Source organism: Chiloscyllium punctatum, chromosome 28 (genome assembly GCF_047496795.1).
Source record: "Chiloscyllium punctatum isolate Juve2018m chromosome 28, sChiPun1.3, whole genome shotgun sequence".
Taxonomy (NCBI): Eukaryota; Metazoa; Chordata; class Chondrichthyes; order Orectolobiformes; family Hemiscylliidae; genus Chiloscyllium; species Chiloscyllium punctatum.
Window position 1 is genome coordinate 6,234,970 of NC_092766.1, and position 20,622 is coordinate 6,255,591.

Sequence of the window (20,622 nt, forward strand, 5' to 3'; positions counted from 1 at the left end):
CACCTTAATTAGCTGAGCAGTTTTCCCTTCCAAACCCCTTCACCATCCTGACTTGGAACTAGATCAGCCATTCTTTTTAGTATCGCTGGATCAAACTCAAGAGTTGTATAGCATGGAAGCAGTTGGATCCTTTAGTCCAATCTGTCCATGCTGACCAGATATCCTAAATTAATCTAATTCCATTTGCCCCATATCTCTCTAAACCTTTCCTGTTCATGTATCCATCCAGATGCCTTTTATATGTTGTAATTGCACCAGCCTCCACCACTTCCTCTGGCAGCTCATTCATACACATGCCACTCTCTATGTACAAAGGTTGTCCGTCAGGTACCTTTGAATCATGGAACCCCTTTCCCTAACAGCACTTTGGCTGCACTATTCCCCAAGGAGTAGAACGGTTGGAGAAGACAGCTCAACACCAGCTAAGGATCAAATGGGGATAGGCAATAAATTGCAGGTCTAGCCACCGACACCCACATCCTCTGAACAAACCTTTAAAAGAATGCAAGTAATCCACTAGCACATCAAAACACACATTCATTGACTGTTTTTGATTTCAGTGATAGGAGTGTTGGAAATGGGGAGGGGTGAGGTTTCCTGATACTGCAGGACTGTTGGCAGTGGAAGGCCATGACAAAGCTAGTTGGTAGCCTTGGGAGGGGGTAGAATCTAAGTTGTTTGGGAGAAATGGGCAGGAGGCTGTCTTGGAGAAACCATCTAAGCCCTTGCTTTAAAAAAAAAACCTATTCTTGGGAAGTAGTCAGTTTCAGCAGTTGCCCCTCCCCAGTTGTCCCTTGAGAAGGTGGCAATGAACTGGCTGGATCCTGTAGTGCAATGTAGGTGCATCCATCATGCTGTTCAGGAGGCAGTTCTGGCGAATAATTATTTCTCGGTCAGCATGGTGTGTAGCTCAGAGGGAAACCTGCAGTTGGCAAGGCTCCCACTGTATCTGCTGCCCCCACTGTATCTGCTGCCCCCACTGTCCTGTCCTCTGTTGGAACGTGTTGTAGATTGAAGCAGAGCTTCAGGCTAACCAGCCAAAGAGGATGGGTTGCTCCCATGACCACTGCCCGTTGTGGCGCTGAACTCCAGAGATCTGAAAGCTCCCATCTTTCATTAGCCTAAACAAGGAGGGAGGGTTGGATAAAAGAATTGAGGGTCAATACTCCTGATCAGTCACTTATTGAGAAATGTTTTATTTTTAGTGAGGTGTGATTCTGACCCGGCATTATTGAGGCTTTGATTATACAGCCTACTGCTGATCCCTAGGAAAATAATGGAACAACCAACTCCAGTGGGGCTCTGTCAGCTGGAAAGTGATTCAAATCTAAATTGTGCAGTGCTTCCATTGACTGTTATTCTAATCTTGTACCCTCTCTTTATTTTACTCACAGCCTTTGGAGAAGATTGACAAAGACCTCAGTCTAGGTAACAGTAAGTACTTTCTCTGGCTTTATCTCCTGCATTCTTTCACTCCCTCACCTTCCCTTCTTCCTTCACTCACTCATTCCTACCATCACTCACTTCCCTGTTTCCCGGTTCCTTTCTTTTCATTCTCTTCTTTCCCTTGTGTGCATACGAAAACACATGCAGACAGATACGCGCATGCACACGCTTTCTCGTGGGTCAGGTGGAGACCATTTATTCCTTTTGAGCCTGCATCACAATTCAGCTAAACTGGCCAATCATCACTTATCTCAAGTGCTTTGGGCTTTGGAGCAAAGTTCAACACACGATCCCCCACCTGCAACCCCATGGCCCCACTGAGGGTGTATATCTTACAGACAATAGATTTTGACATGTGAGCCACACCTGAACCCTGTAAACATGTTATGGCTGACTCATCACTGCTGGCTGGGTGGGTGTCAGTGGTTAGTCTGGCTGTTTTGTATTGTCTGGTAGTTCCACATCACCACCTTGGGTGTCTTAGTCATTAGGAACAATTACATTTGTTGAATCTATTCTTGCCTTTCAATGGTGAGTCAGTCTGCGCCTGACCTAATTTTCAGCCTTTACTGATTTATGGGAACAGGAGGAGGCCATTCCATTACATCATTGTTGATCTTGCACTTAACTGAGTCCCATTTAGCAGCCTTCACTCAATATGCCTTGTTGTGGATCAGTCCAGAACCATTCGGTGTCATCCGTTTTGCACAGAAATAAGGAAAAATTGTTTGAGGATTGTGTAACTTTAGGAGTCTGCACTCAGAAGGTGGCAAAGGAAGTGTCATTAGCTTTTTTTTTAGGGTGGAGTGGACAGATTTGAGTGAGGCAAGGAAATTGAAGATTGTTGGGTGAAGATGGGATGGTGAAATTCAAGACACAAACAGATCAGTCATGACCATATTGAATAAAGCTCTGACCTCTGGATTTTATAGCATTTTGTGGGAAAGAGGGTATTGTATTTTCATTAATCTTTGTGTGGAGGTAAAAGTGTTCCACATAAATTGCCTCACTCCAGTTTTTAGATAATGTCCACAGTCTTCCACTTCTCCACTGTAGAAAGTTGTTTCTCTGTGCCTACGCTGTCAAATCTTTGGAACGTTTTAAACACTGATCTCCAACAGTCAAGGGAGCTTAGTTGAGGTTTAATAGACCTATCTTTGAATCTGAACCCTTTAAGCTCTCGTGTCAGAGGTCATCGGGGTTGATGGAAATGTGTGTGTAATCAGATTAGTCGTCATTTTATTAAATGGTGGAGCAGACTTGAGGAGACAAATGGCTGATTCCTGCCTCTAACGTGTACTGTTCAGATAAACCTGTACTTCACCCTCCCCTCTCCAAGGCCAATAAGTCATTCATGAGATACCATATCTGTTGATGGCGTTACCTCTCAGATATCCATTTATCTGAAGTTACATGTACTGAAAACCCTTCCACCTTGAAGTTCTTGATGTTCAAACCTAGACTATGAAACCCACGTTCCTCCAGCATCTTAATATAGCAAAGTGCACCCCCCACCCCCATTAGATGCATAATTAGATGGAAATTGATGATCAGTAGCTTAAGGGGACATTGACATGATTTGATTTATTATTGCCAAATGTACCAAGATACAGTGAAATAGAATCATAGAATCCCAGCCATTCAGCCTTACAAGTCCACACCAACTGTTTGAAGAGAAACTCACCCAGACGCATTCCCCTACCCTATTACTCTAAACTTACCCCTGACTAAGGCACCTAACCCACACATTCCTGAACACTATGAGCAATTTAACAAGACTAGTTCACCAAAACTGCACATCTTTGGATTATGGGAGTAAACTGGAGCACCCGGAGGAAACCCAAGCAGACATGTGGGGAATATACATATTTCACACAGTTGCCCGAGGCTGGAATTGAACCCAGGTCCCTGTCTCTGTAAGGCTGCGGTTCTAACCACTGAGTTGCCGTGCCACCTTCAACAAAAGTATTGTTTTGCATGTTAATCAGACAAATCCTTACCTTGCATAAGTGCGTCAGTGTAATAGAACAGAATGCAGAAAACTGTGTTACAGCCATATGTGCCCAAAAGCTTAGTGCCACTGGTAGAAACATAAAAATAGGAGCAAGAGGAAGCAATTTGGTCCATTAAACCCACCCTGTCATTCAAAATGATCAGTCCTGAATAAGATTTAACACCCAAAACATTGATTTCTCCACTTTCTGATGCTGCTTGGCTTGCTGTGTTCTTCCAGCCTCCAGCTTGTTTACATTCAAAACAATCATGGCTAATTGGATCACACCTTGAGCTGTTCTGATCCATCCATCTTTACCCACTATGAGTCTATTTATTTATTTCTTAAATAAAGTCAGTAATTTCATCTCCATAATTTCACCACCCATCCAAGTGAAGAAAAGTGTCCTCATCTCAGTCAGAAATGGCCTATCCCTACGCTGTACCCGGAGACCATGATCCATTGTTATGAATGCCTTCCAGCTAGGAGAAACACCTTTCCCGCATCCAGTCTATCCAGCCCTGTTAGAACAATATATATTTCATAGAGTAATAGAGGTGTACAGCATGGAAACAGACCCTTCGGTCCAACCTGTCCATGCCGACCAGATATCCCATCCCAATCTAGTCCCACCTGCCAGCACCTGGCCCATATCCCTCCAAACCCTTCCTATTCATATATCCATCCAAATGCCTCTTAAAGGTTGCAATTGTACCAGCCTCCACCACTTCCTCTGGCAGCTCATTCCATACACGAACCACCCTCTGTGTGGAAAAAGTTCATCTCATATTTTATATCTTTCCCCTCTCACCCTAAACCTATGCCCCTCTAGTTCTGGACTCCCCAACCCCAGGGAAAAGACTTTGTCTATTTACCCTATCCATGCCCCTCATAATTTTGTAAACCTCTATAAGGTCACCCCTCAGCCTCCGACGTTCCAGGGAAAACAGCCCCAGCCTGTTCAGCCTCTCCCTGTAGCTCAGATCCTCCAGCCCTGGCAACATCCTTGTAAATCTTTTCTAAACCCTTACAAGTTTCACAACATCTTTCCGATAGGAAGGGGACCAGAATTGCACGGAATATTCCAACAGTGGCCTAACCAATGCCACAGCATAACTTCACAACTTTCAATAAAATATCTTCCATTCTTCTAAACTGCAATGAATACAGGCCCAGTTGACCCAATCTGTCGTCCTCCTACAAACCTGTCATCCCTGGAATCAGTCTAGTGAGTCTTCTCCGCATTTCCTGTTTGACAGTTATAGCTTTCCTTAGGTAAGCAGAACACGTGGGTGGCACGGTGGCTCAGTGGTTAGCACTGCGACCTCACAGCGCCAGAGAACCGGGTTCAATTCCCGCCTCAGGCAACTGTCTGTGTGGAAGTTTGCACGTTCTCCCTGTGTCTGCGTGGGTTCCCTCCGGGTGCTCCGGTTTCCTCCCACAGTCACAAAGATGTACAGGTTATGGTGGATTGGCCATGCTAGATTACCCACAGTGTTAGGTCTGGGTGGGTTTCTCCTCAGAATGTCGGTGTGGACTTGTTGGGCCGAAGGGTCTGTTTCCACGCTGTAAGTAATTAATCTATAACTGCATGCAATCCAAGTGTGATCTCACTAAGCTCCTGAACAGATGCAGTAAGACTTTCCTTGCTCCTGTACTCAAACCCTCTTGCAATGAAGGTGAAACATGCCATTTGCCTTCCTAACTGCTTGTTTCACCTGCGTGCTTGCCTGGTTCACCCTGACATCCAGATATTTTTGTACATCAAGACCTAGTTCTTGTCAACATACTGGAAATATTCAGTTTGATTTCCTTGCCTAAATCTTTGGAATGTATTGTGAATAGCTGGGGCATAAGTACTGGTCACTGGGGTACCCAACTTTCCGCTCTGAAAATTACCCACTTATTTATATTCTCTGTTTCCAGTCTGCAAATCAGTTCTCAATCCATGCCAGTACATTAGCCCAATCCCACGTGATTTGATTTTGCACCATAACCTCTTGTGTGGGACATTATTGAAAGCTTTCTGAAAATCCCCACATACTCCACATCCGCCAGTTCTCCCACGTCCATTAACTCGTTATATCCTCAGAAACGTAGGTTTTCAGGAGTCTCTTAAAGGAGGAGTGAAAAGTGAAGAGGCTTAAGGAGGGGACTGCTGGGTGGGTGTTGGAAGCGTGAATGGCTGTAGGCGCAGCCACTAATGGTGCAGCGAAAGCACTAGAGGGTGCAGGTGAGGTACGTTAGAGAATGGCCAGAAGTGGTTAAAATGTTGCTAGGAGGCAGTCCTTGGAGGAATGAGAATGTGAGAATGTACATGCTAAATTAGAGATGTCAGAACCATGGAGACCACCAGTACAAACACATGTAGGATTGCCTGTACAAAATGGGCAGGAGAACACTGGCTGGCTTCTCTCATAAACAAAGTGGGGATGGAGAAAGAGAAGGGGCCATTTTATAAAGCGTTGCTTCAGTCTATTTTATGGTACTTATTTCTTCCACACACTTTGTTTTTCTCTCCTGCAGAAACCTTGTGTATCTCTCGGACAGTTAAAGATGGAAATCGGATCAGCTACGCGATCCCTTTGGAGATGAGGTACTGACGACAATTTTCCTTCTCTGCCGTGCCTCCAGGCCGAGTGGATGCAGGAGAAGAGGGTGTCTAGACCTAGGGCAGTCTCAGATTTAGGAGCAGGCAATTTAGAACCAATGAGGAAAGTTTTCACTTAGACAGTGGTGAGTCTTTGGAATTCTCTAACCCCCCAGAAAGGCTGAGGAAGCTCAATCTTTGAACAGGTTCAAGATCAGAGATCAATCAATTCCTACACACCCAGTAACATCACAGGATGTGGGGAGAGTGCAGGGAAATGGCATTGAGGTGGATGACAGTCGTCATCTGCAGCAGTTCATTTGAATCGAGGGTTACATCTGTCAAGCTGGTTGAGCCTTTGGATCACTGTGCAGTCAGTATCAGATCCGCAAGTTTTTCTGCAGTGGGAGCACATAGATGCAAGAGATTTATAACCTCAGGTTGGCTTTCTGTTCTTTCCTCTGCTGCCATCATTCCACTTTGTAGTTGAGTTGTTTCTAGGTGGTTTGTGCTTAGAGGATCAGTAGGAGCTATGTTGACAGCTTTTTGGTCCCAGTCTGTGGTAGAGGGTCGGCCATGATCTAAGATAGCAGGGCAGGCTGTTTGGGGCTGAATGACTGCCCCCTGTTGCTGTGTATCTATGTTTTTATGTTCCCATTGAACGTTCTTCCACTTTCCCTTTGGTTCGTGTGTTTCAGATCACAACTCGCTGCTTCAGGTTTTTTTTTACACGTTCTCCTGGTTACCCATCTAGTTGCTTTGTCAGTCCACTGCTTACCAAATCTTTCCACCTTAGTCAACTGGTGCAATGATCGATCATTAGTCTATAGGAACAGAAGTAGGCTACTCAGCTCATCGAGTCAACTGTGCCATTTGATGAGGCCATGGCTGATCTCTCAATTCTCAACTTCACTTTGCTGCCTTTTCTCTATAACCCATGATTCCCTTTCTGATTAAAAATCTATCTATCTCAGCCTTGAATATACTTAACAGTGATCTGCGGTAAAGAGTTCCACGGGTTCAGTGCCCTCTGAGGCAAGAAATTCTTCCTCATATATGTCCTAAATGTGCAACCTTTTATTCTGAGATTATGCCCTCTCGTCCTAGACTCTCCCACCAGGGGAAATAGCGTCTCCATGTCAACCCGACAAGTCCCGTAAGGTTCTCTAGTATGTTTAAAAAAAAAAGGTAGTCTTTCATTCTTCAGGCTTCAGGAAGGAAGCAAAAGTGAAGGAAAGGTTCTCCTCTGAGAAGGAACAGTTATGTTGGCTAGCTTGGAGAAGTTGAAGCTGTTCTTCTTGGAGAGAAGATCTGATCGAGATATTGAAAATCATGAGGGGTCCAGACAGATTGGAGAGGAGCTTTTCTTGGTGGGAGGATTGAGAACCATCAGGTACTGATTTAGGGCGATTGGCAGCACAAGGAGAAACTGTTTTAAATGCAACAAATGTGTATGATTTGAACTGTGCTATCTGAGGTTGTGGTAGAGGCAGATTCATTCATAGAGTCACAAAGCACAGAAACGGACCCTTTGGTCCAACCAGTCCATGCCAAATATTATCCCAAACTAAGCTAGTCCCACCTGCCTACTCCTGGCTGACACTGTTCCAAATCTTTCCTATTCATGTATATATCGAAATGGCTTTTAAAAACTGGGATTGTACCACATCCACCACTTCTTCGGGAAGTTCATTTCACACGTGAACCACCCTCTGTAAAAATAAAATTCCACGCGTCTTTTTTTTAAATCTCTCTCGTGATTATCTCAAGGGAGATAATCCAGAAAAGTTACCTGGCTATGGGGAAAAGGCAGGGGTTTGGGAATGAGCAGGTTGTGCTTCCGTAGAGCCGGCATGAATCGGGTGGACTAAACGAGCTTACCCTGTGCTGTCTCCATTCGAGAATTTTATCTGATCTCAGTGGCAGCAGAGCAAACGGTAAATAGAAGGATTTATTGATGTGGTGATGTGGAGAGAGATATGGGAAGGGGAGGTATATGTGTAGAGCAGAAATACTGACATAGACCTTGTGGGCGAAATAATCTGGTTTTTTTTCTGCTGCAGAGCAGCCTTTGAGTGACAAAAAGCCCACTTCTGCTCCTCTGTCTTACGGATTCTGTGTAATTCTCTGCAAAATGTCTTTGTCCAGGAGTTTGGCCTTGGTGCAGATGCTGACCAGCTGTTTCAAGGACATTGGCTGGATGGCAGAGAGCAGAAAGGTGCACGGGGACGTTGGGCTGATGGTCATGGACACATTCCCCCACATGCCTTATTTCTGGGCCATGAACCTGATTCCGGTAAGGGATTAGGGTGATGGGTAAAAGCACATTTAAATGACTTGTTGCCGTTTGTGGGACTGTTTGAAGATTGGGCTAGGCTATGTTTGCAGTTCCGAGGGAGCGCTGCATTGTCTGAGGGGCTCCTTGTCTGCACTGTTATGCCAGCCACTAATGAATTGGGTTATGGGGGCCAAACTGCACAGACTAGACCCATGTTTCCTCCAGTTTAGATCACTAAAAGGTGTTGTAGCTGAACTGTTCAAGATGAAATATAATAGATAAAATAGATAGAAACTGCTCCCTCTAGTGGTGTGACTACAGGGGGCATGGTAAACTTTGTTGTGCTGTAAACGCTAGATGATAATTTTCCATTGACACCAACTTGAGGCTTGGGGATCCTGCCATGCACCCGTTTGGAATTTTGTCACTCAGCAGGTGGTGAATTCCTTACTGTCAGTGTCCCAGGGAAGGGGAACAGTTGCCATTGACCAGAAACTGAAACAGACAATAGCAATATAAATGTTGTCCTGTAGCAAGTAATTTATCCCTTGCATCTCCCCAAGGCCTGTTCACATTTAACAAGGCACAAGTCAAGCGGGTGATACAATGCTCCCCAGCTGCCTGGATGAGTGCCAGTCCACAGGAGGCTCACGGGCACCCCATCCATCTCCTTCTGTCACCAACGATCAATAACAGCAGTGTGCACTGCAGCAACTCACAAAGGGTCCTCGACAGCACCATCCAAGCCATCTTGAAGGACCTAGGCAGCACATATATGGGGACACCATCACTGGCAAGTTGTCCTCTGAGCCACCCACCGTTTTGACTTAGAAATGTATCACCATTCCTTCATTGTTGATGGGCAATAATCCTGAAATTCCCTTCCTAGCAGCACTGTGGGTGTATCTGCAGCACTGTGGGTGTATCTGCAGCACTGTGGGTGTATCTACACCACGTGGACAGCAGTGGTTCAAGAGTGCAGCTCACCATCACCGCCTCAAGGGCAATTAAAGATGGGCAATAAAGACAGTGACACCCACATCATGAGAGAAAACTGTCCCAGGCAACTATTGAAACTCGATCTGGAATACTTAAGATGTGAAGGTGCCGGTGTTAGATTAGGGTGGACAGAGTTAAAAATAACACAACACCAGGTTATAATCCGACAGATTTATTTGGAAGTACAAGCTTTTGGAGTGCTGCTTGTTTGTCAGGTAGCTGTATGTCATATGATACTTTGATCATTTACTTGCAAATTCTGTGTCCTATGTATCCTGTCCCACTAGCTTCCAGACGAAGGAGCAGCGCTCCAAAAACTTGTACTTTCAAATAAATCTGTTGGACTATAACCTGGTGTCGTGTGATTTTTTAAATTTAACCTTGTGTATTTAAGGCAGAAGTTAATCTCAGTGTTATTTTAAGTTAAAGGTAATGGGGATAGTGCAGGAAGATGGTGTCAATGTAGATCAGCCATGATCTCATTCAATGCTGAAGCAAGCTCCTAATTGTTCCCACTTATATTTACCTACATGACACCACTGTGGGTGGTTTTGAGACCCTACTTTAGAGCTGCATGTTCATTGGTTGTGCCTGATGATGAGTCGAGGATTGGTGGTGGGTTGGAGAGGTGGAGATATACAAAGGGACACAGGAGCAGAGGTCAGATCTGTTGGCCTTGGGGTTTAATGAGACTGATGACCCTTGTGACAGGAGACCTATGTGAAGATGTGCCAGCTGTTCAACACACTCTCTGTGGTCACCCAGGAGCAGCCCTTCCTCAAGGAAGAGGAGGTACGGAGGGGCCAGCGCTGTGTGGCGGAGTTCCCAGGAGAGGGCGGAGAATGGAACAGGTCAGTGAGCTCCTTTATTGCTTCCCGAGCAATAAAATTGACAACATGCGCGTTGCTTTGATCCCAAAGGGATTTACATCCTGTTACATCCTGCCCGGTTGATGCTGGAGGCATGTCATTTGAAAACTTGCCAATGCTGAACCCCCGTTGTAGAATTACCCAGCACAGGAGGAGGCCATTTGGCCCACTCTGCCTGTGTCAGCTCTTTGACAGAGCAATCCTCTTAGACCCCTCTGCTTCCCCCCCCCCCCCCCCCCAGGATTGATGTAATGAATGCATGACGGGGCATGACGTGAGCTATGCATTTAAATATCCTTTGCACCTTTACGATATCCATTAGCAACGTCTCTAAATCTCACTCGTGTCTCAAGCGTCAGAAAGTTGGAAGGTTGAGTCCCACTCCAGAGGCTTGAGCCAGCACTGAGGGAGTGTCATGTTGTTGGAGATGCTGTTTTGTGGGCGAGACAGTATGTGCAGATCTGTTCACCGGTGTGCGTATGTGCACATACCCACTTCAAGAGAGGAACAGGCATGTTCTCTCTGGTACGCTGGACCATTTTAATCGTTAAATCGCCAAGGTGCTGGGGCCAGATGTGCTCCTGAATCTGTCTGAACTCCAGTTGGTTCCTGCCTTGTTACTTGCTCCCGTTCACCTTTAATGTGGACAAAGGTAAAAAATCAGACAACACCAGGTTATAGTCCAACAGGTTTATTTGGCAGTATAGCTTTTGGAGCGCTGCTTCTTCATCAGGTGACTAGTTAACTTTGTCCACCCCGGTCCAACACTGGCACCTCCACAACATGACCTCTTATTGTGGGGTCTGGTGCAGCCACTGATGCACAGTGCCACCTGCAGCTCCAAATCAGTATTACCAATCAAAGTCTTGGTTGGTCATTCGGAAATGCCGGTGTTGGACTGCGGTGGACAAAGTTAAAAATCGCACAACACCAGGTTATAGTCCCAACAGGTTTATTTGGAAGCACTATCTCTCCGAGCACTGCTCCTTCATTAGGTAATTGTGGAGTGACTCCACAACCATCTGGTGAAGGAGCAGTGCTCCGAAAGCTAGTGCTTCCAAATAAACCTGTTGGGACTATAACTTGGTGCTATGTGATTTTTAACTTGGTCAACGTAGACACATCCCGAAACCCGGGTGGGCCTGGACAAAAAGAATCTCTGGTCTTGCTGTCGTCAGCCACCTCTGGGTGGGCAAGTTTACAAAAAAATCCACCCCCAGGTCAGGTGTTGGTGTTGCCATTGCCTTCCAGAGCTGATCAGCTAGCAGACGCGCCATCAGCTGCCGAGGTCTGGAGTTATTTGAGATGGTCCTTTTAAAACTGGCCTGTCTGACTGAGTCTTTGGTCACCTGGCCCCAAACTGTCCTTACCCAGCTCAGTTTTTATTTTTGTTCTGATTTAAGCTCCCAAGAGTCACCCCGTCCAGAAGCAAGTTCTTGCACACCAACTCATGGATGACAGTAGCATTCATTGAGATTGTTAGCATCTTTAGGGACTTGGAGGTGGTGAGTCTGGCTAAAATAGAAGCCTGCGATGATTGGGAGGTGGGGGAAGAGGTTGCTGGAGACAGCAGGACACTGCATACTGGTCTCCCTCAGTCCCATCCAGCGATGCTTGAACATCACAACCACAACAGATCGCACTTGACCTTGCTGAATGTTCTCTCTATTTGGTACTCTCTCTCTTTCCCCTCAGTGCTCCAAAAAAAAGAGGATTATATCTCATTGCCCACCTTGTTCCTTTCTGTCTGTAGGTGCTGGATCGTGGATGTGGTGGAGAGTCGGGTCATCCTATTTTATGTGGATTCAGGGAGTACAGCCTGTGTCCCAGCATCATCCGTGAAATCTCTGGACAGCGATGAGTTCTGGACCATCCCGCCTCTCGTCCAGCCCTTTGTCCTACAGCAAGGTGAGTCTCCTCGTCATGTTGGCTTTCTGTTCTGGTTGGTCTTCGGCAACCATCCCACTATACTGTCCTCACCCCCCCCCCCCCCCCATGGCACAACATAACAAGCAGGGCATTTCACCCTCACCAATTTGTCCTTCAATCTGTGATGCAACGGGGATGGTATGGTGGCTGAGTGGTTAGCACTGCACTCTCTCTCCGCCAGGGACCAGGTTCAATTCCAGCTTTTGGGTGACTAGAGAAAGTGCAAAACCTGACCTACTGTTGGGAAATAAGGCAGGGCAGGTGACTGAAGTGTCAGTGGGGGAGCACTTTGGGGCCAGTGACCATAATTCCATTAGTTTTAAAATAGTGATGGAAAAGGATGGACCAGATCTAAAAGTTGAAGTTCTAAATTGGAGAAAGGCTACTTTTTGGTAGTATTAAGCAAGAATTTTCAAAAGCTGACTGGGGGCAGATGTTCGCAGGTATAGGGACAGCTGGGAAATGGGAAGCCTTCAGAAATGAGATAACGAGTCCAGCAACAATATATTCCTGTTAGGGTGAAAGGAAGGTGTAGGGAATGCTGGATGACTAAAGAAATTGAGGGTTTGCATAAGAAAAAGAAGGAAGCAAATGTAAGGTATAGGCAGGATAGATCGAGTGAATCCTTAGAGTATAAAGGCAGTAGGAGTGTACTTAAGAGGGAAAAAAGGGGACATGAGATAGCTTTGGCAAATAGAATTAAGGAGAATCCAAAGGGTTTTTACAAATACATTAAGGACCAAACGATAACTAGGGAGAGAATAGGGCCCCTCAAAGTTCAGCAAGGTGGTCTTTATGTGGAACCGCAGGAGATGGGGCAGATACTAAATTAGTATTTTGCATCAGTATTTACTGTGGAAAAGGACATGGAAGATATAGAATGTAGGGATATAGATGGTGACACCTTACAAAATGTCCATATTATAGAGGAGGAAATGCTGGATGCAATCACTTTCCTAGCTTCTCAGAGTTCTAGAGCACACCTGATCAGGCCCTGGGGATTTATCCACCTTTGTGTTTTAAGACATCCAGCACTACCACCTCTGTAATATGGTCATTTTTCATGATGTCACCATCTATTTCCCCACATTCTATATCTTCCATGACCTTCTCCATAGTGAACACTGATACCAAATACTCGTTTAGTATCTCCCCCCATCTCCTGTGGTTCCACACATAGGCCACCTTGCTGATCTTTGAGGAGTCCTATTCTCTACCTAGTTACCCGTTTGCCCTTAATGTATTTATAAAATTCCTTTGGATTCTCTTTAATGCTGTTTTCCAAAGCTATCTTATGTCCCCTTTTTGCCGTCCTGATTTCCCCTCTTAAGTGTACTTTTCTAAGGATTCACTCAATCTTTGCTGTTTATACCTGACATATGCTTTCTCCTTTTTCTTGACCAACTTCTCTAGCCCTCCAGCATTCCCTACATCCACCAGCGTTTCCTTTCACCCTAACAGGAATATACTGTCTCTGGACTCATTTTATGTTTGAATGCTTCCCATTTTATAGTTGTTGCTTTATCTGAGAACATCTGCTCCCTGCCCCCATTAACTTTTGTAAGTTCTTGCCTAATACTGTCAAAATTGGCCTCCTCCAATTCAGAACTTTAGTACAATCCCAATAAGGTGATCATCCCTTTCTAATTTCTCAGTTCCACCCAAATAATTTCCCTGGACGTACTCCCAGGAATATCCTCCTTAAATACAGCCATAATGTTATCCCTTATCAAAAATGCCGCTCTATCTTTCCCATAGCATTTGTATCCTGGAACATTAAGATGTCATCCATGTCCATCCCTGAGCCACCTATCTGTAATTGCTGTGATATCCCAGTCCCATGTTTTGAACCATGCCCCGTGTTCATCTGCCTTCCCTGTTAGGCCTCTTGCATTGAAATAAATACAGTTTAATTCATCAGTCCTACCTTGTTCTCTGCTTTGTTTTTTGCCTGCCCTGACTGTTTGACTTGCTTGTTTTCCCAACTGTACCAGTCTCAGACTGAGCTCTTTCCTCACTATCTCCCTGGGTGCCAAACCCCATCTTACTAGTTTAAATCATCCCAAGCAGCTCTAGCAAATCTCCCTGCCGGTACATTAGTCCCCTTCAGGTGCAATCTGTCCTCCTTATACACGTCACTTAAACTCCAAAGTGTAGTGCTGAAAAAGCACAGCAGGTCAGGCAGCATCTGAGGAGCAGGAGAATCGACGTTTCGGGCATAAGCCCTTCATCAGGAATGAGGCTGGTGGATCGGGGCTGACAGATAAATGGGAAGGGGGGTGGGGTTAGGGGGAAGGTAGCTGGGAAAGCAATAGGTGGATGACGGTGAGGGAAAAGGTGATATCAAAGGGGGGGGGAGTGATGTAAGGGTCTGGACAGTGGGGTGCCAGGTTGGAGGCTTGGAGATGCAAGTAAATTTCTGATGGATGTGGAAGCATCTGTTCCCAGGATGACCAATTCTATCTCAGAAAGTCCCAGATGGCCTCCTGCTTCCATGATCGCAACTTCCCTTCCCACGTGGTGGTGGTTGATGCCCTCCAGTGCATCTCCTCCACTTCAGGTACCGCTGCCTTTTGAACCCAACCCCTCCCAACTCAACAAGGACAGAACCCCCCCCCACCTGTTCTTCACCTTACACCCCACCAACCTCTGCATACAACGCATCATCCTCTGCCACTTCCGCCACCTCCAAATGGACCCCACCCCTATCAGCGTTCCAAAAAAACAATTCCGTCCACAATTCCCTCGTCAGGTCCACATCCCACTCCTGGCACCTTTCCTTGCCACCATAGGAAGTGCAAAACCTGCGTCCACACCTCCATCCAAGGCCCCAAGGGATCCTTCCACATCCACCAGAAATTTTCCTGTGCTTCTACTAATGTCATCTACTGCATCCATTGCACCCAGTATGGTCGTCTCTACATCGAGGAGACAGGACGCCTTCTTGCGGATCGTTTCAGAGATCTCATCTCTGGGACACCCGCACCCACCAACCCCACTGCCTTGTGGCTGAATACTTCAAACTCCCCCTCCCACTCCGTCAAGGACAATCGTTACCACCCAACACCTGGAGGAGGAACGCCTCATATTCTGCCTTGGGACCCTACAACCACACAGGATAAATGTGGATTTCAATAACTTCCTCATTTCTCCTCCCCCCTATGTTATCCCAGTCCCAAGCCTCTGACTCGGCAATGCCCTCCGGACCCATCCATCACTTCCCCTCTGACCTATCACCTTCATCCACCTATCGTTTTCCCAGCTGCTTCCGCCCGCCCACCGCCACCCCCAAACCCACCCCCTTCCTATTTATCTCTCAGCCCCAATCCACAAGCCTCATTCCTGATGAAGGGCTTATACCTAAAACGTAGATTCTCCTGCTCCTCGGATGCTGCCTGACCTTCTGTGTTTTTCCAGCACCACACTCTCGACTCTGAGCTCCAGCATCTGCAGTCCTCACTTTCTCCTTCCACTTATACTCCAGAAGAGATTCCAGTGATCCAAAAATAATAACCCTTGCCCCTTGCACCAGCTCCTCAGCCAGGTATTCATCTGCTCTATCCTCTTATTACTACCCTCACTAACTCATAGCCCCGAGAATAATCCAGATATTAAGACCATAGGAACAGAAATCAGGTGATTCGGCCCATCGAGTCTGCTCTGCCATTCTGTCATGGCTGATAGGTTTTTCAATTTCTTTTTCCCACTTTCTCTCCATATCCATTGATTCCCTTGGCAATCAAGAACTAATCTATCTCTGTCTTAAATATATTCCATGACCTGGCCTCCACAGCCCCCTGTGACAGTGCATCCCACAGATTCCCCACTCTCTGGCTGAATCAGTTTCTCCTTATTTCCGTTCTGAAGAGTCTTCCCTTTACTCTAAGGCTGTGCCCTTGAGTCCTCGTCTCTCCTGCCAACGCAAACATCTTCCCAATCTCTAATCAAGGACTAACCTTGAGGACCTCCCTTTATAAATTCCTGCCTAACTTCCTATATTGCCCCTTCAGAATGTCGTCCTTTTCCTTTCCTGTGTCGTTACTTCCAATGTGTACAACAACCTCCTGCTAGACCCTCTCCCCTTTTGAGAACATTCTGCACTCTCTCCAAGCTATCCATGATCCTGGCTCCAGGGAGGCAACACACCATTCTGATTTCTTGCTGTTGGCCACAGAAATGTCTATCTGTGCCTCTGACTGCAGAGTGCCCTATCATAATTGATCACTTGGAACCTGACGTACCCCTCATTACAATAGAGCCAGTCTCGGTATCAGAAACTTGGCTGGTCATGCTACATTCCCCTGAGTCCATCACTCCCTACATTTTCCAAAACTGCATACTTATTTGAGGTGGGGATAGCCCCAGGAGACTCCTGGACTACCTGCCTCCCTCTCCTACCTTTCCTGGAGGTAACCCATTTACCTGACTGTATCTGCAGTTTCTCTCCCTTCCTGTAACTGCCATCCATCAACCCCCCCCCAGCTCTTGTTAATTCCTCACTGCCGCTCCAACCTATCTGATAGAATTCGCACTTCCTGCAAACATAATCATCAGTAACATGGAGACTCCCTCTAATCCCCTACACCCTGACAGGAAGAGCACGTCACTCTACTGAAGGCCAACTTTGCACCTTAACAATGTACAGACCCAGAAAATAGCACAGTCTTACTGCTCCAGGCTAACTTAGTACCTAGGTTTTATATTAAAATTTAATCAAGAGTCAGATCTCAATAAAAACATATAATTTAAAAAAACCCACTCTATTTTACAAAGAAAAAGAACAGTATAGTTACACTTAAAAACTTAGTTGCTCTTGGGCTATGAGCTCTCCCACACAGGTTCCTCCAAGGTCAGCTATGAACTTTGCTGTTGGTTAGTTTTTGGAGTGCGTCTAAGAATGTCCAGAAAGACTGGAACTCAAACAGCAAAGGCAGTAACTGTGCAGATTCACTGCTGTCTCTTTCTCATTTGATTCACTGACCATGTAGTTCCTGCCTTAGTGTCTCTTTGTCCTTTTTGAAAGTGCAGTTGTTTTGATCTCCCCTGCCTCCCACCCCCCAAAAAAGTTCCAAAACAATGCATCAGCTTGTAAAACACTAGTTACTGTTCCTGTGACTGGCACAAAGTTGGAGATCAGCTTTTACAAATGCCTGCCAATCCAGGGACACCTTTCTCGAGCAACCGTCATTAGCTTCCTGACAAAGCTCAAATCTGCCCACTTAGAGCACTTGTTCCACAGGTAGGCGTACTAAAGTGGGTTTAACCAGGCCTGTCATTTCAACACACAGAATAAGGGGTCTTCATACTTTGTAAGGAAACCTGAATCCAGTACAAGATGTTTTGCCTTGTGCAATGTGGCATTGAGCATTTGAAGTTAAGAATGATACAAATCTGGGATCAAAAGTGAAACATTTGCCGCGTTTAGTGGTCACCAAGGATGGAAGGATTGTAGGTGAAATTTGCAAACTCGGATACAGTTTGTTTTAACTTGGCCAAAGATCTGACAGTTAAATTCACCGCCATAAATCAACTTAACTTTTCTTTTTAAATAAGCAGGTGTGATGGGCAATCGCAAGATGGACGGAATCATTCTGAAAGGAAGGATTGTTGGATTCCACGAGGCAGAGGTAAATTGAAGAAAAGCACGGCTGGAATGAAATATGGAATTTTGAGATCGTCCCTATCTCGCGCTCTCCCTCCCCCTCTCTTCCCTGAGGCACTGGCTCCCACTGTAGGATGGCTGCCTGCTATCTGGTCCCTCACCTGGGCAGGTAGGTGACCAGGCTGTAGACAGAGTCCCCTCCTATCTGGGGTCTCTTTAGAATCGCTTGGCACCCTTTGGAGGAGAACTTCTTGCTTTGTCAAAAAAAGGCAAATCTCCTGGTTCTCGTTGACATAAGTAGGGAAGATGTGTTGCATAGGCTAGAGATTATTAAGCTGGACAAATCCCCAGGACCGGATGGGATCTATCCCAGGTCGCTGTGGAAGGCGAGAGAGGAAATAGCTGGGGCCCTGACAGATATCTTTGTGCCATCCTTAAATACAGGTGAGGTGCTGGAGGACTGGAAGGTTACTAATGTTGTCCCCCTGTACAAGAAGGGTCGTAGGGATATTCCAGCTAACTACAGACCAGTGAGCCTGACGTCGGTGGTGGGAAAGTTGCTGGAGAGGGTACTGAGGGATAGGATCTATTTATATTTAGAAAAGAATGGGCTTATCAGTGATAGGCAACATGGTTTTGTGTGGGGGAGATCGTGCCTTACCAACTTAGAGTTCTTCGAGGAAGTGACCAAGTTGATAGATGAAGGAAGGGCTGCTGATGTCATATACATGGACTTTAGTAAGGTGTTTGATAAGGTTCCCCATGGTAGACTAATGGAGAAAGTGAAGTCACATGGTGTGCAGGGTGTTCTAGCTCGGTGGATAAAGAAATGGTTGCACAACAGGAGACAGAGGGTAGTAGTTGAAGGGAGTTTCTTGAATTGGAGAAAGGTGACTAATGGGGTTCCACAGGGGTCAGTGTTGGGGCCATTGTTGTTTGTAATATACATAAATGATCTGGAAGAGGGAACTGTTGGTATGATCAAGTTTGCAGATGACATGAAGATTGGTGGAGTAGCCAAAAGCACAAGGGACTGTCAGAGAATAAGGAGGATATAGATAGACTGGAGAGTTGGGTGGAAAAGTGGCAGATGGAGTTCAATCCAGACAAATGCGAGGTGATGCATTTAGGCAAGTCTAATTCTAGAGCAAATTATACAATGAACGGAAGAGCCTTGGGAAAAGTTGATGAGCAGCGAGATCTGGGAGTGCAGGTCCATTGTACCCTGAAGGTTGCTGCACAGGTGGATAGAGTGGTCAAGAAGGCATATAGTATGCTTGCCTTCATTGGTCGGGGTATTGAGTATAAGAGCTGGCAAGTCATGTTAACATTGTACAAGACATTGGGTCGGCCGCATTTAGAATACTGTGTACAGTTCTGGTCACCACATTACCAAAACGATGTGGACGCTTTGGAGAGGGTGCAGAGAGGGTTTACGAGGATGTTGCCTGGTATGGAAGGTGCTAGCTATGAAGAGAGGTTGAGTAGGTTAGGTTTATTTTCATTAGAAAAAAGGAGACTGAGGGAGGACCTGATTGAGGTCTACAAAATCATGAAGGGTATAGACAGGGTGGATAGAGACAAGCTTTTTCCCAGGGTGAAGGATTCAATAACGAGAGGTCACGCTTTCACGGTGAGAGGTGGAAAGTTTAAGGGCAATACACGCGGCAAGTACTTCACACAGAGGGTGGTGGGCATTTGGAACGTGTTACCAGCAGAGGTGGTAGAGGCAGGCATGGTAGATGCATTTAAGATAAATCTGGACAGATGCATGACTAGGTGGGGAGCAGAGGGATACAGATGCTTAGGAATTGACCAACAGGTTTAGACGGTGCATTTGGATTGGCTCAGGCTTGGAGGGCTGAAGGGCCTGTTCCTGGGCTGTAAACATTTTGTTCTTTGTTCTCCCTCAGTACCCCCCCCCAATGTTATGAATAAGTCGTAGAGGGAGAAGAGGATATTGGGACAAAGATTCAGATCCTGGCCTAGGGGAAGAAGGTTAAGTTTACCAGCAGGAAATGATGGTGTGTTGATGGGAGAGGGGATGTAAGACTTGCTGAGAAGGAGCCTGGTCCAGCTAAAACCTCCCTCTTTGGGTCTCTGAATTGCCAGATCTTCCAGGTAACATGTTGCACCTTCTGAGCAGAAGATCTGGTGAGAGAGAGAGGGGACGAGAGGGGTGTGGTTGGTGGTGGAGCAGAGACGGGGAGGTTCAGGGAATAGTCACAGATTATCTGAGTTGTCGACCCACCTTGCACCTTCTGTGGAGTAAGACTGTCTTATTGTTTTGTTTTTAAATGAAAGCCTCACATCCTGAGATTCTCCATCACAGATGAGGACGGAAGGCAGCCTAGTCACACGGGAACAAACCTGAACACTGGCGAAAACAAAAATAAAGTTTAATTGTCACAACCAGATTATATGCTAATCGACCACCGATCTTTAGAGCGCTGTGCTGTAGAGGGATAGGGAAGGGGGAATAATTGCCACAGCACTGAATAAAAGAATAAATGTATCACTAGAATGAGCACATGAAATGAATCAGTGTGTCAAGGGATTATTTTTGTCTATGCCTGATATCCCCAGTTCTTCTCCAGAATAAGGGGATGCTTGTTTAACACTGAGATGTAGAGGATTTCTTCTCTGGGAATAGTGAGTATCTGGAAATCCCTATCCTTGAGAGTTGTGGAGGCTAGATCATTAAAGAAATTTGAAGAGGAGGTAGAAGACATTGGGGAGCTGAAGGCATTGAGGAGTTCAGGCCTGGGGTAGATCAGCCATGATCTTGCTGAATAGTGGGGCTTCCTTGAGCTGAACAGTTTACTCCCAATCCTCTTAAATTCTTATGCCCTTCTCTGGGTGACGGTACTGGTGGGAGAAAGGAGTAACTTTCCACCTCCTCAAAACCCACGGTAT

General features: G+C 45.9%; 1 protein-coding gene across 5 annotated transcripts in view; it reads left to right on the top strand.

Moving 5' to 3' along the window:
• Positions 1–20,253, top strand: part of LOC140453935 (tudor domain-containing protein 10-like) — a 32,946-nt gene extending 12,693 nt beyond the window's left edge. For 2 of the 5 annotated variants that reach the window (XM_072548790.1, XM_072548794.1), the window contains 7 exons: positions 1,395–1,434; positions 5,966–6,035; positions 8,178–8,325; positions 10,018–10,157; positions 11,929–12,083; positions 17,658–17,731; positions 20,011–20,253. In XM_072548790.1, coding sequence (XP_072404891.1) covers positions 1,395–1,434; positions 5,966–6,035; positions 8,178–8,325; positions 10,018–10,157; positions 11,929–12,083; positions 17,658–17,731; positions 20,011–20,109 — 726 coding nt within the window. In that variant the 3' untranslated portion in view covers positions 20,110–20,253. The remainder of the gene's footprint in view (positions 1–1,394; positions 1,435–5,965; positions 6,036–8,177; positions 8,326–10,017; positions 10,158–11,928; positions 12,084–17,657; positions 17,732–20,010) is intronic. The other 3 variants (XM_072548795.1, XM_072548793.1, XM_072548791.1) reach the window with 3 other exon arrangements.
• Positions 20,254–20,622: the final 369 nt, after the last annotated feature.